This window comes from Copadichromis virginalis, linkage group LG16 (assembly GCF_057382275.1).
Source record: "Copadichromis virginalis isolate Kocher_CV1m ecotype Utaka linkage group LG16, C_Virginalis_male_GT1.1, whole genome shotgun sequence".
Taxonomy (NCBI): domain Eukaryota; kingdom Metazoa; phylum Chordata; class Actinopteri; order Cichliformes; family Cichlidae; genus Copadichromis; species Copadichromis virginalis.
In genome coordinates this window covers 39,625,034-39,646,510 of record NC_140633.1, presented here as the reverse complement: position 1 = coordinate 39,646,510, position 21,477 = coordinate 39,625,034, and the positions used below count along the sequence as shown (strand labels likewise).

The 21,477-nt window shown below is 43.9% G+C and overlaps 2 protein-coding genes across 6 annotated transcripts in view; one reads left to right on the top strand and one right to left on the bottom strand.

Annotated features, from left to right (window-relative positions):
- Positions 1-595: 595 nt before the first annotated feature.
- On the bottom strand, positions 596-9,973 carry LOC146691375 (eIF5-mimic protein 2-A-like). 2 transcript variants are annotated; one of them, XM_085434769.1, is made up of 12 exons: positions 9,774-9,973; positions 8,525-8,597; positions 5,255-5,431; positions 4,960-5,054; positions 4,817-4,882; positions 4,535-4,670; positions 2,978-3,087; positions 2,570-2,740; positions 2,128-2,274; positions 1,714-1,852; positions 1,327-1,449; positions 596-1,192 (listed from the first exon to the last, which is right to left on the bottom strand). In XM_085434769.1, exons 2-12 carry the CDS (start codon positions 8,586-8,588, stop codon positions 1,161-1,163), a joined length of 1,260 nt encoding a protein of 419 aa, XP_085290895.1. In that variant the 5' UTR covers positions 8,589-8,597; positions 9,774-9,973; the 3' UTR covers positions 596-1,160. The 2 variants fall into 2 exon arrangements, with proteins under 2 accessions (XP_085290895.1, XP_085290894.1); XM_085434768.1 differs by lacking the exon at positions 9,774-9,973 and adding an exon at positions 9,252-9,415.
- Positions 9,974-10,055: 82 nt separating this feature from the next.
- myo1b (myosin IB) overlaps positions 10,056-21,477 on the top strand; it is a 55,306-nt gene continuing 43,884 nt past the window's right edge. For all 4 annotated transcript variants that reach the window (XM_085434767.1, XM_085434766.1, XM_085434765.1 and 1 more), the window contains exons 1-2: positions 10,056-10,489; positions 17,563-17,709. In XM_085434767.1, coding sequence (XP_085290893.1) covers positions 10,316-10,489; positions 17,563-17,709 — 321 coding nt within the window. In that variant the 5' untranslated portion in view covers positions 10,056-10,315. The remainder of the gene's footprint in view (positions 10,490-17,562; positions 17,710-21,477) is intronic.

Genomic DNA, 21,477 nt, shown 5'->3' with positions numbered 1-21,477 from the left:
TGTACTGTAATTCTCTGTACTACACGCATTTGAATAAAACAGCGAACATTACTAGTTCATCCTATGCAGCTTTTTTGTAACTCAGCTGTGAGAGCCAGAGTGCTTGTTTGTGATGTGATGACACGATCACTCTGCTTCCAACAAATCCACATGTATAGAGCTAAAATAACTAACGATCGAACACAAAGAGCTGGACACAAACGCATCCTGACCTCTCCTCGTCTTGTGCTAACATTACAATAAGCGGTCTGCTTTCTAGACTTTGTGAGATGACTCTTATAATGAATGTGGACCATTTTCATAACATCTTGAATCACCATCTCACTTTCATTCCTACATGCTTGACTGAACCATAATTACCATTTAAAGTGGGACAGGAGTGAAGAGAGATCTTTGTTTGCAGCTCGGGTCACGCATGGCAGCCAGCCGTTCTTGATTGCATGATTAGATAAGGCCAGCCGAGATCAGTGAAAACTTTAGTGCGATCTCAAACACAAGAGCTCAGTTTCTACTTTTCCATGTTTATCTGTGTACGTACACATCTTCTAATTGCTCCTTTAATTCACCTTCAACTCCACATGAACGGATACGGCAGTAATGAAAACCATTTATTTGAAAATGTGCGATAAAGGGGAAAAACCCTACAAAGCTAGCGTGGTTGTTACACATGATGTATGGAAAAATCAAAGTTCTGTTTATGATGACGCGGCTCCATTAACAATAATGGATAAAGAATCTTAAAAACTGGCAACAAATTCAAAGTTGTCACATATCTGAGACGCAAATCAACAGTTTTCACTTCAGAGGACCGAATAAGAGCGATCAAACACAAAGACTGAAACACGCCTTCACATGGTCGAATTTTAAAGGGTCTCATGTTTAAAAAAACCAAAACCCTCTGCTTTGTCACATGACAGAGGTTTCAGTCTATCAGCTAAATGTGGCACTCTGATTGGCTCCTGAAGGAGTTTGAAGATGAATACGAGCATCAAAAAAAACAAAAAAACAACCCCATTAAAGCCCTTACATTGCAGTCGAACTAGATATGAAGAGGTAGAGAATAGAGAAAGAAAAGAACTAGAGAACAGGCGTCTGTTATAAATTCTTGTACTGCATCTGATTAAAAATACAAATTTCGATGGTTTTATAGGCAGAGGTCTTCAGTCTGCATCCTCCTCCTCCGACTCGGACTCTGAAGGAAAGGAAACATCCGTCACCAGACGCGTAAACTCGACGTGCATTTAGTTACTAACATTTGGAGACCATAAACACGAGGCGCGTTTTGGGGCGTCTCCCATCAGTGGCAGACAGAAACGAGGTGCTTACCTTCCTCTGCGTTCTTGAGCCATTCAACAAACTTTTTCATCTGCTCAAGGAAAACGCTTTTTCCTTTAGCTTGGTGGGCTTCATTGTACCACTTCAGAATCGCCTCCTCGCTCAAGACATCGGCTGGGAGAAAAACACACAAAGATAAAAACGAGAACATCAAACAGAAAAAGAAATCATTTCAACTCGACGCCAACAGCACAGATGCGTCCGCAGGTGCCGGGAAAACAAATGTCACCAGGCAGGTTGATGACATCAATCAAGGCAAAGTTTTGGCTATAATCTCTGGCCATCTGGCATCAGTCGCACAAGCCTGCGTCGCTTCCTGCCGCAAAGTAAACGTCTTTACTGGTGGGAACAGGAGCCTTATGGGCATAATTAACTCACCTTTGTAGAGCAGTACGACGATCTTCTGAAAGGCCTTCATGAAGTGGATGTTGTCATAGCAGTACTCCTGGATCTTCAGCAGCAGCGTGAGCTCTGAGAGGCCCTGGGAGGTGAAAGCCTTCAACAGCGGGCTGTATTGCTGAGGATGGAAACCAGGGAAAAGCTGGAGTAAGAGTTTCACACACAGAGTGGGAGGGGGAGATGCTTCTGATTTCTCCCATTACTTCCACTTTGCCTTACTAAATCAATTATCTTCTCTGCAGAGTTCAAAGCCTACAGCAGCGCGGATTTTCTAACATCTCCGAGGCACGATTTAAGAGCGACACCCGTACGTTTCTTTAGATCTCTCGGATCGTGTCATAACTGCCGTGGGAGAGAAGAAGAACAGGAAGAGCAGAGCAACGCAGGTGTCACCTTTAAGTGTTTGATGGCTTGTTCCGTCACGAGCTCCTCCTTCTTGTTCCACTCCACCGAGCTCATCACGCTGGACCAAATTAGTCCGATCATCGTCTGCTCAGAGATGTTGTTCTTCTTGATTTCCTCTCGGACGTAAGCAATGATCTATAAGATCCAAGCCGAGAGACGGAACAAACGTTACTATCAACGCAGACCAACCACGGCAGACATTACCTACAAGCACCCTGGCAGGGTACAGAGGTTGGCAGGAGCAGATAATATGTTCAGGCTGAGTGGATTTCAGGAATTTGCCATTGATCCACTGCATCCGTTTCCTCACCATTCCTCAAGACAAAAGGGTGACAGGTCAAGCAGAAAGCAATCTTAAGTGCTACTACACAGCGGTGTGCTGCGAGGAGCGAGTCTGTGTAAAAGAAGATGGAAAACCACGAACACTTACGTCTTTGAGGGGCTCTCCACATGACATCAGATCCTCAAGCTCTTTCTGCAGCTCTTTGCGAGCACCTATGGACTGCTGGTTCCTGGCAAAGTCAGAAATCTCCTTGAGCCCGGCGTCTGTGAAGTACTTTGAGAAGTGCTCGCAACTCCGCTTGTTGGCCGGGAAAAGTTCCTGCAAATTTACATAATCAAACATTGAAGCAGACCGAACAAGCCTTCATCAGCAATTAGGAGGCCTTTGGTGCAGTAGCTGCTGTGACTGCCACAATAGTTTGAAACTATTCAATTTATGCAGAGCCGTAATTAAGCAGTCATATTTAGAATACGCAGACAGGCCGCTGAGCGGCATGGGGAAACGCCGCTTCGCCTAAGCCTCGTAGAGATGTTGTAGCGAAGATGTCGTTCTCACCATAAGCCTGTTGTCCATGCCAACCTTTCGAAGACTGGCAGCAACCGAGTTGATGTCCTTTTCAGAAAGCCAGGATTTGAAGAGTTTTACAGCAAAGCAAGGCGAAACACCTGAACAAATGCACAAAAATGTGAGTCAGCTGTTACTGACAGACCTGCCAGGATAAAGAAAGTCAAAGTAATCCGCCGGTAAACACAACACCGAGGCTCTTAACTGGAAAAATGCCACAAACAAGAAAACATTCAAGTGTGGACCAACGGGTAAATCAAATAAACATCTGCATCTACAAGCTAAATAAAAGTGTATGATGATCAAAAAGGTAAAACCATCAGCATCCGTCGGGTCCTTTCAAAGAGCGCAGCAGTGGATGCTGATGGATTAACTCATCACATCTATTAGCTGTTGTGTTTGTGGTTAATCTCTTCTTCTGGTACAACACAGACAACCGGCTGACAACGCCCACTCAAAGCAAAACTTCACAGCACCATCTGCACCTTTTACTGCATTACACATTAATAATACTAGCATGTAACAAGAGCACTTATTTGCACAGAAATTAGCATTACTCCATTACTCTGAAGCTTTTTTTAAAATTGCCTTTTCATTAGGGGGGCTGCGAATGGAAAATATTAAGCATTCCCTTCATGCACGTGTAAAATGTAGTAACGTAACGCAGGCGCATCTTTCTAGACTTTCACAGACTCGTGCAGTACTGTAAGACCTCAGGTTCTCTGTAGCCTGGCCATGCAGCTGCTATCAGCATGCACAAATATGCAAACTCTGTGTCAGAGGGACAGACGTTAGGCATCTCTGTGTGTAGCAGAGCAAGTCCACTGTGTGACCAATTACATTGACTTTGGTTACTCAGGGGTGGACAGCTTTTTTAGAATATATTTTATAATTTAACTATATTTGTAAACAAAGAGTGGAGCAGACAGTCCTGAAGCAGACGTTTGACACCAGCTGCTTTAATGGAGATTCCCCAAATGTTTTCTTTGTGCGTTCAGTTATTTTAAAGACTCGTCTTTGGAATCATAAAGGATACGACTTCCCATCGCTGACTTTCTTTCAGGGAAAAAAAGGGAGAAAATGGATTCAAATGTGACTGATGACAAGTAAATGACGAGAGAAAGAACAACTTCCACAACTCAAATGGGAGGATAACATTGCAGTGACAATGTTTAATATTGAAAGTTTAATAATTTAGTTCCACTCATTGAGTTTCGGCCCTGCTGAATGAGCAAAACGTGAGATTTCTGCAGCATTTTTTCCCCTGATTAATCCCAGCAGCTGAAAACAGACACGTCTGCAGGAATCAAAGGCTTTTCCATAGTCTCTGACTAAAATGAAAGCCTACATACTGTCAACACTCGTTTGCATGACTGCCCGTCCCTCTGCTACTTCTACATTAATACCTGCAAAGCATTCAGGCTGTCCAGATAAAGCAAACAGTGCGCTGTGTGTGTACAGGTCCTTAAAATGTCTGATAAATGGTGGCTCGGGAAGAGAAACCGTGAACATAATTCTGCACACAGACCGAGTATTAAAGCAGAGTACCTTCTTTGACCAAATTCTCATTGAAGAGGCTGCTGAGAATGGATGCAGAGATGTTCCCGTTGGCCAGCAGAATCCCTGTTAGCATGGCCAGCTTGTTGCGCTCAGACTCTGTGAAACCCTTGAGAAACAGCAGCAGCTGTAAAACAGTAAACATACAGGCTGAACCACAGCAGAGGCAAAGCTGTACTCTTTATATTTTAAACTGAAACAAACTGCTCAAGACCATGACCCGGTCAGGCAGGTCAGGCTACCTACGTGACCCGGCTATGCAGAGAAACAAACCTTTTTGATCTCCTCTTCAAATCCCTTCTCCAAGTATTTGTAGCGCCTAATGAGCTTGTTAAAGACCTAAAGGGGAAAAATTGCTTTATTATCCATAAAAACAAATGGATATTAAAACGTGAACTGAACACAGTGGTATTCACCTGTGCATATGCCTGCATGGTCTCCATGTCCTCTTGTGCTTTGAAGAGACAGAACTCTGTACAGGTCATGTCATCTGACAGCGTACCCCCGGGGGCTGAAATTAAACACATATTCATGTCTTAGGCGCATCACATGTTTCACCTCTGCTGATCACTGTATCGACATCAATTCAAAAACAGGGGGGACACTTGTGCACGCCAGTATTAACCTGAAGACCCAGAGAGCGCTCGACTGGGGGACACATTTTATTACCATGGTATAATGCAAAGTTTAAAAGAAATGCCTGCAACTCACCCAGCATTCCACCAGCCACCAGGATGTCGAACAAAGTCTCGGCATAGCGTCGGTAGTCAAGCTTTGCACCAGAGGCATCAAGGAACTTTGCGACAGCTTCCAAATCAGTGCCAGTTTGGTTCAGACCCTGCACAATGCTCTCCTGAAACTGGGAAGGGTCAAACCTCTCCTTTTCATCTGTGCAAAAAGAACAAAAAGACAAATTAGTTCAGTTCATTTTTTATTTCAAATGTATACATTCAGCATCATTTCGTGATATCATTCCATTATTTTGTTTGAAAGGGAGTAGGCAGAAGTATACACTTGTTTGGCTCTACCCCCACAAATTTTACATCTCATTCATTTAGTTTTCTTTTAGTCTTAAACAAACAAACAATGAAACAAAAGCAAAACAAAACAAAAATCATCACAATATAGTTACTTTCATATAATAAAAGACAGAATATGTAAATTAGCAGATTCACAAATACTGAAACAAATAAACCAAAACATCCCAATTACCGTCCTGGGTTGACCCCATTTTCTTCATTCTTAAATTTGTTTTTTATATTTTATTTTAAACTGGTATATTTTGTTGCTTTCTTTTATTTCTTATGTTAGACCAGGGGTGTCCAACTCAAATACACAGTGGGCCAAAATTCAAAACTGGAACAAGGTCGCGGGCTGACGTTAATATTTATTGAAAAAAAAAAAAAATCCCTCCAGATTTAAGAATGAATCTTTTCTTATTCTTATTTACAAAAAGTATTGCACAAGGTATTGCACAGTGAGGTGAAGAGGCACTACAGCTTAGTTGTTCCCCCCTCCTTTGTCCTCCTGTCTCCCCTCCCTCTCCCCTCCAGAGAGGAGTTAAACAGTCTGATGGCGTGTGGGACAAAGGAGTTTTTAAGTCTGTTAGTTCTTGTCTTGGGGAGAAGCAACCTGTCACTGAACAGACTCTTCTGGTTGTTAATGGCCGTGTGCAGAGGATGCCCAGCATTGTCCATAATGTCCATCAGTTTCTTTAATGTCCTTTTCTCTGCCACTGTCACCAGAGTGTCCAGCTTCATGCCGACCACAGAGCCAGCCCTCCTGATCAGTTTCTCCAGCCTGGATGAGTCCTTCTTTGCTGTGCTGCTCCCCCAGCATACCACAGCATAGAAAAGTACTCCAGCAACCACCGACTGGTAAAACATCCTCAGGAGCTTCCTGCAGATGTTAAAAGACCTCAGCCTCCTGAGGAAGTACAGTCGGCTTTGGAGATAACTTACTTTAAAAAGTAAGTTAACTTTAATCCACCAGAAATTTGGAGTCAATAAATAACAGACAGACATTTAAAAAAAATATTTCTCTCTCTAGCTGGAGGCTGTAAAAAAAAACTTTTTTCGAGTCATTTGGACTTGTTGGTGCGTTTTCAATCATTGTCCTGGTGTATAACACAAATGTGCTTGAGGGCATGAAGTAGTGGCTGAATGTAATCGTTCAGGACTTTCTGGTAGAGAGCAGAAGTCGTGGTTCCATCAGTTGAGCAGGTCCTGAAGTAGCAAAGCAGCCCCATGCCATCACACTCCCACCACCATGCCTGACTGTTGGCATGACGTTGTTTTCATGAAATGCTGTGTTAGGCCGGTTTTATGTCTCCACCCGCGTACATGATTCTGAGAGGACAGAGGGGGAGAGGGGTTTTCACCCACCCCAGATGTGCGTCTGTGCGGTCACCCAAGATCCTGGAGGACTGGATGACGTAAGCAACTAAGTGACGTAAGTGTGATGGAACAGAGCAAGGAGCAAAACCAGAGTTCACCCAAAACGGGAGGGCCATGAAAAAACTTCAAAGGCCAAAAAATAAAGCATGAAAAGCAGAGATGGTGGCTGCAGTGACCTTTTCATTGTTTTTAACGCTGTTTCACTTCAACTCTTTGTTTGTTAGAACTTCGCTCTTATCTGCAGCTGCCTGATGGATCAACAACAGCACACAGACTGGTTTTACCACGTACTTTGTAAACTACCTCAGTCTCACAAGAGAGCTCTCTGCAGGCATCTGGGCAGTCCTCAGATCAGAGCAGACAGCGAACGCACCGTCTGCTCAGCCATAAAAACAGCTTCAGTTTTACATCAGATGTAACTGAGCCAAGTGAGGCCTGCAGTTCTTTAGATGTTGCTCTGGGTTTGTCTGTGACCTCCTGGATAAATCGCTCATGTGCTCTTGGAGCCGTTTTGGTAGGCCGGTTGCTCCTGTGAAGGTTCACCACGGTTCCAGGTTTTCTTCACGTCGCTGACGGCTCTCACTGTGATTCACTTGAGTCCCAGAGCCTTACAAACGTCTCTGTAACCTTTTCCAGCCTGATAGATGTTTTGTTTTTCAGCTGTTTCTTTAGCTCATGGCATGATGTGCTGTTCTTTTATTTAAACCTGCTTCACTTACCAGACAGCTTCTATTTAAATGAGTGGTGGGCGATCGTGGCTCAAGAGTTGGGAGTTTGTCTTGTAATCGGAAGGTTGCCGGTTCGAGCCCCGGCTCGGACAGTCTCGGTCCTTGGGCAAGACACTTCACCTACCGCCTACTGGTGACGGCCAGAGGGACTGATTGCCCAGGGCAGCTGTGGCTACAACTGTAGCTGCCTCCACCAGTGTGTGAATGTGAGAGTGAATGAATAGTGGCATTGTAAAGTGCTTTGAGGGTCTCGAAATGAAAAGTTATTTAAAACTATATAAATGCAATCCATGAAATGATTTCTTGGTTCAGCAGAACTCATTTCATGGATTGAAATGATGTGTGGGTGTGGCTAGTGAAGCTGAACTTAGATTTCGTTTAAAAAAAAGAAAAAAGGGGGACTCAGTTCAGATTTTTGGCATGATGAAGAGCCAAAAGTCTTTTAAATACTACATATATTTTTTTCATATTAAGTATTTGTTCCCAGTTACAAAACGTTGGCAGAGAATGTAAAAGATTAAAAACAGGCAAATTTTGGTACTGCCGGCCTGCATTATTGTAGGGTCTTTGACAATAGTTGTAAGTCAAAGACTAAGTGGTTGAGATTTGGTGCTATATAAATAAAATAGAATAGAATTGAATCAGAACTGAAAATTGGCATTGGTTATCTGCAAGATTTTTTTGTTTTAATTATGGCATCAAGGTTGGAGTCAATCCAGGATTTCACAATCTGTGCTTTTCCATTGCTGGTAGCATGAAAAGCTACAGGGAGGACAGGCGGGCGTGATCTGTATATCCTGATGAAACCACCTGTGTTTAATGTGACCAAAACAAAGTGATGCTCGGCGGTTTCTCACCTCTTTTCCGAGTTTTGAAACGCTGGCCTGTTAGCGTAGGCTTCTGCTGCCTTTGATTACTCATAAAAACACTCTGCAAGAAAAACATAAATGAGCTCAGGGTGAGGAAACAACAATGGGATCCGTCCGCACAGTTCCACCCATGCATAATCAAATCTGCATGAATCATACAAATGTTGTGTGCATGTGGGAGCGCAACGTGAAACAAGCCAGATGTTAGCCACCCCCATTATTTGTTTGGGAGGGAAGGGCAGAAGCTGGTATGAGCCTTCACCCCTGGGGATGTATACACACACATATACTCATACAGGTATAAACAACAATGCTATTTACCATAAATGTTAGCGGTAACCACAGTTATTAGCATCGTCCACGTCACCACGCGTGCTAAATGTACGAGCAGCAGTGCATGCACAGCACCATACGAGGACATTTGTCTACCTTCGTTCATTGTCATGATACGAATCTATAAAAACAGCACTTTACTCTGTACATATTATAAATATCACACCAAAAAAGGCCAGCTGTGACAGTCTATATTTATCAAAGCCGAGCGAGCCAACTCTGGATATCTGACTTCAGATAACACAATAACACTGGGGCAGTGCTAGCTTGCTGCTAACTATAATCCATTTTCCTGGAATTTCCATCCGCAGTGTCGCAGTAAACTGAACTAGTGCGAGCAGCGCTCGGCTCCACAAAGAGAAAAAATTAGTCAGAAACTCACCGAAATCCTCTTTAAGAACAAAAACAGTCCGTGACAAAGAAACTAGTATAACTGGACTCCAGTACAACCAGTTCTAGGGAAGAGGAAGCTGTAGACGTAACCGCGCGTGCGCACTAACGCAGTCTATTTGGGTCGCCACACTTGACTGAAGAGCGAAATTTAAGCGGTTAAAACCAAATAAATAACATGCAGTGATACTGCAGGTCTTCTCTGGATGCAACGCAGGAGTGAGTGATATTTAAAAGAAAATCTGGTTTAAACCCCAAATACCGTAAAGTCCGAATCTGTAAATCAGTACAAGAAGAGACAAACACCCCCCAACAAAATCACAAATATGAGTTTCCTGTGCACAGAGAGCGACTTTAACTATTAAACTTGGCCCAGAGTTTCATTAAAAGCTCGTCAAATCGTCGTTGCTATGTAGTATTAAGACACAGGAGGGGGGTATTGTGCTGTCGGGTGGATGGAGTGTCTGTCTATATATAACGATGAAGGAAAAATTTAATGTTGCTTCACACTCACCTCGTAAATCTTGGTTTTATTCCCTAAAGTCGTGTGGGAACTTCTTCAAACAAGTTTGGCCAACTATAACCTAACCAGTTCGCCTTTTTACAGTTACTTATGTGAGAATAATTTAACAGATCATAATACCGCATAATGAAAGTTCACTTTTAAACAATCAAAGTCCAGTTTACTTTTTTAAAATTCTTCCAAGGCTCAATGTCTCTGCAGCAAACCGCCTCTTTCCTCCGCACAGGAGCCATGGAGCAGTTAAAACAGCTCACGTTGCCTGAATGTTTAGTTAGTAAATATGAGGAGGAAGCAGCTCGCTGTTTGCTTTCTGACTTGGATGTTTCGTTAAACTATTATGTGTGGGGACAAAAGATGAAGTGGCATTGTTTCCGACGACACCTGAAGGCACCACCTCCCCAGCGCTGGAGGTGATTAGGGGACTCACTGGACGAGCTGACTAGCCCAGAGCCGCCTCTCCAGCCACTCCCTACGCCCGGCAGTTTCTGCGCTCTCAAGTCCATCAGAGCTCCATTCAAAGTGCTGAGATTCGGATGAGAGCCTCTTCCAGCCTCATCCAACACAGGCAGACACTAGTTAACCCAAAGACAGCAGGAAGGGCTTCAGGAGCCTCTCCTGACTTGGAGAATCATCCCGGGATCTTTTTTTTTTCTTGTCCGTGGAGTGGATTTAGGACAAGAGGGAGCAACTTCCACAGAGCTAAAGCGGTAAGTTGTTCTGGAAGTGTAAAGCTTTTTTCTTCTCCGTTGGCTCTGGTTTATCGCTGTTACATTTTCGGAAACTCTTCAAAAGTTAACTTTCCATTTCTTTAGATCGCCTGCTTCCCAACTCATTCATTCCTCCCCTCTCCGTACAGGAGGGGGTTGGGGGATAAATATATACGTTTTTATTTTTTGTGTCTGTTTCTCTCTTTCTCTCTGTGTGTTTCTTACTTTTCTATGACTTGGGGAGAAAGCGCAGGAGGGATTTCGTTTAATGTCTCTTTCTTGCTGCAAACCGCGGCTCATTCAGCAGTATTCCTGAAAACCGTTGTCGCTAATTGCCTACATCTGCGGGCAAGAACCGTCTTTGTGGCTGAGCGGAGCCAGAAACCCACTGCAGACCCTGAACCAGAGGACAGCAAGCGCCAAACGAGCGTTTTCAGGTGCTGCTGTCACCAAACGCTCAGCTCTGTGTGTGAAATGGCAGATTTAATGACCCATGCAGAGGACGATGAAACTCTGGAATCATTTAAAGTTTTTTTCCATTAAAATATCCTTGCATTGCCCCACTCTATGATCTGTGGAAATACCTGGATTAAAGGTATACAGAGACGGATCAATGCGAGATTAAATCCTGGATAAAGTGGGTGAAGGTGGGCTTAGCCCTCAGTGCGCCCCCGGTTTCAAGAGATCATAATGTTGCTGACTGGAAAACATTTCTGCTCAGCATGGATAAAAGTCGTCTCTGAGGAACATCCCAAAGTTCCTCCTGGACAAAGTGTTTGTTTTGTGCCGGAGTCTGCTGTGGGTTGGGAACCAGCCTGGAACTTGTAGAAGAAGCGAAATACCTCATAGGAAGGAAAAAACAGTTGCTTTAGGGGGAAAGCTGCTTGGGGTGCTGCTTCCCTTAGCACATCTGTAAATATAGTGTTCAGTGCCGCAGAAGCTGGAAATGAGTGTTAATGGAACAGTCAAGTCCAAACAATGAGCAACTGTTGCTTCACTGCCTTTGATGCAAAGTTGTTTTTAATTCCCGTCTTTTCTTTTTTTTCCCAACTCCTAATTCCACTGGTGAACTTGGTGTCCCAAGAGGATCAGATAAGACCTTTTAAAAGAAGAAGAAGGAAAAAAAAAGTTGGTATCTTTCCCTTTGTGGGTTGCCACAAATATGTCCCACCTCTTTTGGCCAGATTCTCAGTTGGGAAACCAGATGGGAACTTTATTACCCGCACTGATCAAACAAACAGTGATGTAAGCTGAGTGTGAGAGGTAGTGTGTGGTAAGCCTTCAGAGCTGCAAGAAAGACTCCTGGAAAGAAAAGTAACAACCGTTTAGCTCAGCTGGAAGAGGGCTGCGTGTCGGCCATTGGAGTAGCTCTGCTCAGCGTGAGCTTGTTGGGCAGCTTGCATCAAGTTGCCACAGTTTTGTAACATGTGCCAAAAGCCTCTTCATGAACACTGTGGGGCGGGATGCTGTGGCCTAATGCAGAATGGATGGCAGTTCAAAGTCCCCCAGCCAGCGCCATGGTAATGAATGGTGTTTACACTTCCCTGCCTGTGTAACCCGGTGTAGTGTGGCGTGTGCTTGTGTTAACCATGCATCAGCTGTGATAGAGGGAGGCCTGCATGCTCCGCTGCCTTCAGCAGCCTCTCGTGCAGGGTGGGGATCTGAACGCTTGAAGCATTAAAAGTTCCACATCCACGTCACGGCCTCATCAGCATGGTGACAAATTGGAAGCCCATTATTGTGATTTTTCTCCCAGGTTTGCTTTAGGTGGGGAGGTTTTTTCTTTCACACTTCATCTTGAGTTTACTGTCCTAACAAAGAACTATTCTCAGTGCCGTGCAACTCTGAGAACTTTCCACCCATTTGACTTCGCAGCTCAAACTTCACTTCCTCAGTTTCCCAGAGGAGCCAGAGTAATAATGCCATACGTTTTTATTTCTCACCGCTTCATCAAGTCCGCTGCAGCTGCTTTCCCCATTCTCTTATTATAAAGGGAGGCAGACAACACTAAAGCAGCTAACTCAGAGCAGCCTGCAGGACGGTATATGAAAGTGCTGCCGTTCTCCTGTGCGCTTTTATTTAATGCCCAGAAGCGCTGCTCGCGCTGCGGTTTAACCCTGATGACAAAGTAACAGTAGTTGATCACAATAAATGCAAAAAGTAGAAAATCTTAAATCTGCTCCATCATAAGATAACTTTTTATTGTCCTTGCACAGTCACGTTGGCACTAAGCACAACTAAACACAGTAAACATTAGAGTGGATAAAGTTAGATAAGAGATAAGATAAGACTTTATTGATCCCACAACGGGGAAATTTTTGCGTCACCTCAGCTCAGGTACAGATATCAGAAGGAAATACAAAAATACAATAAGTACAATCAATGAAAGAAAGTAAGATAATAGGATGCCAGTGCTCTGTGTTGTTTAGTTCGGTTGTAACTGCCATTTTTCTTGTGATGAAATTTGAAATGGTCTGTAAAGGCTGGTCCGCTTCACCTGGTCAGTGCACTGTGTGTGAGTCACACCGAGCTCTTGCAGCGCTGACCTTTTTGAAGGAGCAGAAACTACTGAATAAAGTCCTCTATCGGAGCTTATTATCTGCACCGTTTACTTTTATCTTAGCTTCTCTGTTGGAATAAAAATGAATAATGATTTCCAGACACTCCGACCTCTCGGAGAATGTTGCAGATACTTCTGTTTAAGCTGTGTGAGCGTATTGTCTCATTAATAAACGAGCTGAGCTTCCAAGCTTACAGATGGTTCGTTGGGAAGTTTGGAAGCTGTGCAAGCTGCACAGACTTATTTAAATAACTTTAAGTACAACAGAAAGAAAATTTCAGTGGGGCTGAGATCACAGCAAATGAACGCAAAAACCCAATTTCAGGAAGTCTCTCGTGGTATTACCAGAACTTTGGCTGCTTGTGTCATGAACATGTAAAGCCCCATTGCTCATAAGAAGAAGCTGACTCCTCCAGTTCTCAGGGTTTGTGGAGTAAACATTGTGTAATACTTTGTCATCTTGATTTCCAGATACTGCCTGCTTCTTGCCTGACTGAACGTCCTCATGTCTGCCTGCACTTTGGGCTGTATTGTAAATAAAGAACAGCATTTGTGTGTGTGCTGCAGGTTCATGTTGGACCTGGATTGTGCGTTCGGAGCTAATGGGGTCACATTTGTGTGAGATCTCCTGTTTATCATCTAGTGTAAGGTTCAGTTTCAGCGTCTGTGCTGTCACAGCGGCTCTGGGCCGTCGGCGTGCCGAGCTTTCCTCACACAGATCTGCACCTGGAGTGTTGGGGACCCAGGAATTCCAGTTCAGTTTCCAGGCAGCTGCTTGTGTTGAGCTCCTGTAACCCTCGCTGCGTTGTCCTGCCCTGCTCTCTGGCACGGCCCCATGCCACGCTGCTGCTCCATTAGGGAGGGCTTTAATCTGCATCAGCGGCAGCAGCGTGCCATGTTGTGACTTTTCTGTGACAAAGCTGGACTGATCTGCGGGAAATTTTACAGAGTATTATGCTGCATAATGGATGTTTATTATCATCTGTTCAATGCCACTATATTCCCAAACAACTGCTCCAAAGGCAGCGTCACGAGACCCGTGTCTGCGATTATATCAGAGGCCACAATGCAGAGCCTAATTGGTCGACTGTCCTGGAAATACTGACATTTTCAAAACCGTTACAGGTTTCTCAGCAGCGAGTTCACTGGCTCCGCTGTGTCTCCAGCGTTGTCACTATTTGTGTTGTGCATGCCTGTGAGTGCCTGCACGGCTGTTGACCTTTGTTTGGACTCGTTTTTCTCTCTGAAGGGCAGAAAGAACATCAGGACCTGTAAATATTAAATGTACTTCTAATGGTGATTTTTGTATTCGTGTTTCCCCCATAGCGTGATCTGACTGAGAAATCTAGGTCAATGTCAGAGGCACAAAGTAGAGCACATCTCATATTATTGCTGCGACATGCATCCATTACTATCAGATCTCAGATGATAAAATCTCTCACGTGTTTTATTTTTCTGTACAGACACTTTGCTCCTTCTTAATGCAGCACTTTAATCTGATGGACTCGTAGATGAAATTCTGATTTAGAAATTAATTCTGAGAGTTGTGTCAGAGGCGGCCCGGAGTCGTGGGTGTGCTCTATCTGCTCCGCACATCAAGCTTCATGCTGCGTTAACAAGCAGGGGTTAAGGCAGTGCCGCTGGATGGCTTTGAGTCTGCAGCACGTCACCGACAGCTGATGATGAGTCATGAAACATCGCCGCCCCGAGAAGTTTTAGTAAAAAGTGGTTATTAGGCTTCAATTAGCAAATCACTCAAAGTCCTCGTGTTACATCTGCAGTAACGTCCTCGCTGAGCTCCAACCGTGGGAGACTTTAAGTTTTGATGTTTTTGGTGTAATACGCCAAATTGAAATGATGTGTAATCACAGCCACGTGCTGCACACAGGCGCTGTGCCAGTGTGAGCGCGCTCAGTAAAGGTGACTGTGAGATACAGCCTTGCATCGCTGATCTAGATTTGAGATGAATGACAGCTAAACCATACCGGGGCATTTGATGCTTAAACATGCAAAATTCAAAAAGCACCAGAGAGAGAGAGAGAGTGACAAAGCCGGGCACTACTAATCTGGTTACTCCGAGGAAATTGGCAGAGGTTAATACGAGGTCATTCAGGTTTAGGCTGATTAAATCAGTGTGTTTATATCAACCACAATTTTAAAAAACTTCTTTTCTTTTTTGCCCTTTATCTGTGACAAACCACAAAAGTCAGTGTTTTTCGTGTTTATCAGTATAGATGATATAAGTTTTATCCCCCATTTCTCTCCCACACAGCAGTAAGGATAATCCCAGGAGTTTAATCAAAGCCGTCAGGTTTTCTCTCATTCTCCCTCTCTTGGATGTAGTACAACATTTAGCAGCAGGCAGCAATTCCCATTAATGGGATTTTTGTCACAGGCTGCCTGGAAACTACTTCTAAATGTGGGGTAGTGGGTTATCAGCCGAGGATGTCCAAGATGCAGACAGATGCCACATTTTTGGCACTCGGGCAGCTTTATCTCCCAGGTCAACACGAGGCGTCAGAATCTGCTTTTGCTCAGAACGAATAAGCTCCCTGCTTTAAACACTCGTGTTTAGTAGCAGACTTTCAGTGTGGCGTGGCTTTGCACTCGCTGCCATGACCGACCGGGCAATCAGTTTGCAGTAGATGAGTATTTAACTGGTTTGGTGTAATTGGTTTGACTAATATTGATTGTTGCAGGCTAGTACAAAATCCCCGATGCTCTGGATGCTCAGTAATTACAGAGGAGCTATTAGGTGTTTTGTAAACTTTGGTTTATTTACACGTGCAGGCTTTAGGAAGTCTGCTCCTCTCTGAAATGTGGAAATGATCCAAAATGATATTTATTGATTTGCAGCAGAGCGGCTGCATTATAAAGTCCTACACATAAGCAGCATATGGGCTGAGATCACAGAACAACTGACTGCTGTTTTTCATGCCTCCAAAGAATTTTGCAACTGTTTCAAATGTAAGTAATTATATTTTTAAAGTGCGCTGCAAACCACTCGAGCAGCTGGTCGACTCGAGCCATCACTGGGGCTGCTTTGGCACGAGGCCATCAGGCCAAGAGGAAGTAACCTACTTATGAAATATATATACTTAAGTAATAACATATTTCTCCCCTTACTGGAGCCTGCTAAACCGAGATGGGGTTGATGACATCATTAGAGGCATTTCAAATGTCTTGGTTTCCTAAATAATTTTTCATCCATCATCGTTTTTTTTCTTTTCAGTCTTTAGAAGTTGTCTCCGTGCTGAGTGTGAGAGCGAGTGCTGCTGGAAACAGACTCCTGCCTGCTGCTAAGAACTGGGCAGCTTCTTTATGGGCCAATAATAGTGTGCCCTGCGGGGGAACACAAGCCAGGGAAAAAGTGAAATAGAAGTCTCCAGTTTTTTCCAGAAAGTCGTGCTGTTCTTACGCTGCAGCTAAAAGTCGGTTTGACAGCTGAAAAATCTTTTTTTCCTTTTTTGGTGAAATATCCGCCCCTTCCTTTTCCGCACCTCCAACAGTTTCCAGTCACGTATCGGATCCACGGTTGAAGATGCGTCTGTGTCCGTGAGGCACGACGATATTGTTTCTGTGTTTTGAGTGTCAGACGTCGCCTCGTTTTCGGGCTGCTTCTGATTGCCACCCACGACGGTTCATTCATTCCCAATGCTGTCTAAAACATCACAGTGCATTATGCCCCTGTCATATTTTCATTTGCTTCAGAGCACGATCCGTTCTGACTATTCAGAAAGAGACGTCTGTCCTACCGGCGAACAATAGACGACTGCATGGCCTCATCTATTGGTCTTGTGTGGGCAGTCTGTCACAACAGCAGACATTAGGTTTTTGGTGCAGCAAAGCCCTGAATGCATCCCAGGCCCCTCTTTTATCTCCAGCCCTATGGCGTTGGGATTACTCTCCCAAAGGAGACTGGACTGAAAACTGCCAGCCGCAGCACAGTCTTTGTCACAGCCGGGACTCTTTTCCAGCCGAATATTATATCACAGCAAGCAAAGCAGCACAGGAGAAAAGTACAATTCTCCAGTGGAGTTCATGGGACTCGTACGAAACCCCGAAACAGGAGGAGACTCCAGCTGAGCAGACACCCACAAGTCAGGGGCAAAGTTGCTTAGTTATGTAAGTTTCTATGGGACATTCTCGCATGCCACAGGGGAGAAGGAGACCTATTAGCCAATCAAAAGGCCCCGCTCCGCCTCTGGAGGCAAACTCTTGCCTTCCACACATGTGTACCCCTGCACTGAGTTTATTTACATTGGCTAAGTTTAGGACTGTTTGTTTTCTAACGAGAGGACGCCTCTGACGAGTTTGCTGGAACGTGATGCACACAAAGACAAAAAAAGGATCTGATAGGAGACACAAGGCTGATGCATTCTGTGCTTTTTCTTCCATATAAAACATGCAGTTCTGTGCTTCATGCACACTTTGGCCCACCAGGATTCCTCCAGAGCCTTCCCCTTTTTCTAAATGAGTCTCTAATGTATGTTTCCTTCTTATATCCTTGCAGGGGGGGACGACTACAGCCAAGATGGAGGTGAAGACGTCACTTCTAGACAATATGATTGGGGTCGGCGACATGGTCCTCCTGGAGCCCCTCTCTGAGGACTCCTTCCTTGGCAACCTGAAGAAGCGCTTTGACCACAGTGAGATCTATGTAAGTCTGCTGCTTCCTACATTAACAAGGCTTAATAACACTGACTTCAGATAACGTGGAGAAAAAGACGGGCTCGGTAGCAGAGCAACAACACTGCTTCACTCTCTCGCTCTGAACGCTACAGAAGGCTTCTCCTAGGAAATGCACAGATACTTTTCATAACTCTATTGTTCCTCCCATGCTTCACTTATTTCAGTGTTGGCTATACAATCAATAAATCAAATCACGGAGGAATGTAGTCGGTGCCCTCAAATGAGGCATGAAATCCAGAGCTTAGGAGGAAGGAAGGCCCGGCAGTCTAGCTGACGACTTATCTGTAGAAGAAGGGGATTGTTGAAGTGTATCCACCGTATCAGACAATTGGTTCTGGGCTTTATGTTGTGGCAGCGATTCTTCTGCTTTGTAGGATGGCGGCCATGTTCAGTGTGAAGAATATGTCTGGTTATTCTCAATGCTCTTCTTCAGCTCTGTCAGTGGTGAAGAAGTTGGAAGTTCCCTGTTTTGTTTGTTTGTTTGTTTGTTTTCTTCATATTCGTTCCCCTGCATACAAACACCAGAGTGTTACTGTGAACACGGAGCTGTGAGGACGTCCTGGGTAAATGCACGGTACTGCCTCACGCTGATAAGCTGAGGATCTGTTGCTGTTTCTTTGTTTTCTTCCCTCTGCTATTCATCATTAACATTGTATTCCCAGGAGACGTCGCTTAGTTCGACTTTGATTAGATGTTGTGCACTTTTTGAAAGTAAATGGGATTTTACTACCTGTGTGTAACACTGAGCTGTGACACCATGAGTGCAGTTAGCTCAGGGCTGGGCAACAAGGCCTCGAGGGCCGGTGTGCTGCAACTTTTAGATCTCACCCTGGGTCAGCACACCTGAATCACACGATTAGTTCATTACCAGCCTCTGGAGAACTTCAGGACATGTTGAGGAGGTCATTTAGCCATTTAAATCAGCTGTGTTGGATCAAGGACACATCTAAGACCTGCAGGACACCGGCCCTCGAGGCCTGGAGTTGGACATCCCTGAGTTGGCTGGCTGTAAAACTAAAGAGCCATGAAGAGAAACTCAAACCTGAGATGAATGAAGAAAGGAATGACCGGCTGTCATTAAGTTACTTAATGTGAAAAGTAGTGAGTTACATCTCGAGTTATGTATTCCTCTCACACTCCAAGGAAGAAAAAATAGAATTCAGCTAAAAGTGAAGATTGGAAACCGTTAAAGTTCAGTAGATATCGCTGCCACCCTAACCTTTAAATGCTTTGTCCGCTAATCGTCCTTCTTCTGCAAAATAATTAGATTCAAAAAGTTACTGTGATTTTTGTGATCTGAAGATGAAACCTTTGTGGTGACATTTTGAAACCATAAACTCAGGTTTTCCCTGTGTGGTGCTCAGAGATGGGCAGTAACGCGTTACTGTAATCTGATTACTTTTTTAAGTAACGAGTAAAGTAAGGGATTACTATTGCAAAAACGGTAATTAGATTACCGTTACTTTCCCGTAGGAACGCTGCGTTACTGCGTTACTAAAACCGTGATTTTTTTTGCCAGAGTGTCTCATGACAGTGACGTAAGCGAGTGCGACGTTCGTGACAACAGCTGTGTGCAGATCAACAATGGATCATATATCGAGTGCAGAGAGAGTATGAGCGTGCAGCGTTTAAAGCGTGGAAGTACTGACCTTACTTTGAGTTTGATTCCATAAAAAGTGACAAAAACATTAGTGTCCGCTGTGCGTGGGAAGAAAACTTCTTTTTACAGCGAAAAAACCCCTAAACTTCCAACAAGCACCGAGTAGCTACGACGTAATGGGAAACTCACAGAGAAACTCGCGGATTCTTCCACTGACCGCGGCACACCTGCACCAGGGTAACCCTCCGCCTACCCCACTCCTGCTTTACAGGTGAAAATAGAGCAACAGGACCGCTGAGTCTTTGACTTTATTTATTTTCTGCTGTGTTTTACTTGCATCTATTTGAAAGACTGAGTGTAAACACAAAAAATATTTTATTTTATGTGCTGGAATGTGTAGAAAATAGGTTTAAATGTTAAACTAATTTCTTCCAGTCAGAGAATGTTGCATATAATTAAATGTTTGTTTGATGCATAAAGTTAAAAGATTAAAACTAATAAAACAAGTTTTAAAAAGAGACTTTTCCATTTGATTACATTTTGTATGATGATGATGCAGAAAAAGTAGAATTGGGCTGAAAGATCTATCACTTTATCACCTACTCAGGGTGTAAATCGTGTTTTTAAAAAGTAACTAAGTAATTAATTACTTTTGAAAATAAGTAATCAGTAAAGTAATGGGATTACTTTTTTGGGAAAGTAATCAGTAATTAGTTACTGATTACTTTTTTCAAGTAACTTGACCAACACTGGTGGTGCTTACCTAAATGATGTGGCTACAGTAGTTAAACCCACTTCATATATGCAATATTAGATGCAAATAAAAATAGACTGTTTATGGAAAGGTAAATCACATAGCCCTAAATCTGCTAAAGCTGCACCTCAAGAGCGATGACCAGGAGAAGCACTAAAACCTGTACTTACCCAATAAATCTGCGGTGTGCAGTCCTTGCTTGCAAATGTATTTTCCCTCATGTGGCATCATTCCTTACAAACGGGCCCATCCCCCACACCAAACTATCATATGACAGCTCATAGCAGAAGAAACATGGCTTTGTCTTTCAGAGGGACAGCACATCATGCGTCTGTAACTGGAAAAATGTCCCTGTTATTGTGTGGCTCAGAGGAACCATGAAGACTTTCATACACAATAACTTGATTAGATGTGATGGCGTCTTTTCCTTGCGTGTGGATTTATTGATAAAGAAATTCATACAGTGTCTTGACTGTGCACACATCCTACTTTCTTCATCTCATGAACAACACCAAAGTATATAAATGTAAAAAATATGCAGGCATGCAGATTGGAGCAGGGATCGAACCACCAACCCTCCGATCGCCTCCTGAGCTACAGCCACGCCTAGAAAGTAGAAACCCCGTGATCGTTAAGACGAATCTGAAAAAGCCTGCGAGTTCCAGTTTACGTAATGGATCGATGTGGTTATAAACCTGACCTGCGAACGCCGGGCCTGCGTCGTTCTGCATTTCTGCATCGCAGCTCGGCTTTGAAAAGGATCGTCAGAGACATCAAAAGATGCAGGAAGATGTGCTACCAACTGAAAATCACCACGGGCTCAGGTACGACGGTAATCAGGAGGTACAGAGCAAACTGCTGTCCCACTAATCAGAGCTGCATTTTTCATCCTTCTGAAAAGACGCTACAGATGGTGAGCTACCCACACAATCGAGCTCTGAAAATCCGCCTCGGCACAGGCGTCGTTAGAGGAAATCACGGTTTCTGTGACAGCTCATGCAGTGTGAAGGACATTGCATAACATAAAAGAATCACATCTTGCTTGATCTTTGGCACAAACATACAAGATAAAACTTTTCCAAAAGCCCACAAAAAGAAACCGGATGTGCAGCATGCCGTGTTCAGTCAGATGTGAAAGAGATGGAGGTCCAGTATGTTGGCCAGTACTCCCACTTGTAGAAATGGAGGAGGGAGTGTTATGCTAAGGGGATATAGTTGGGGACATGACGACTCCCAGTCTCCAGAAGGCTGACTGAGGATTTCAGCGTGACGACGTTAAAGAAACAAACTGTTGCCTGAAAGTAAAAAAGCATCTCCAGCAAAGTGCAGCTGCAAAAAAAAGATTTTCAGGTTTTCCAAAATAATGAAACAAAGCTTCATGT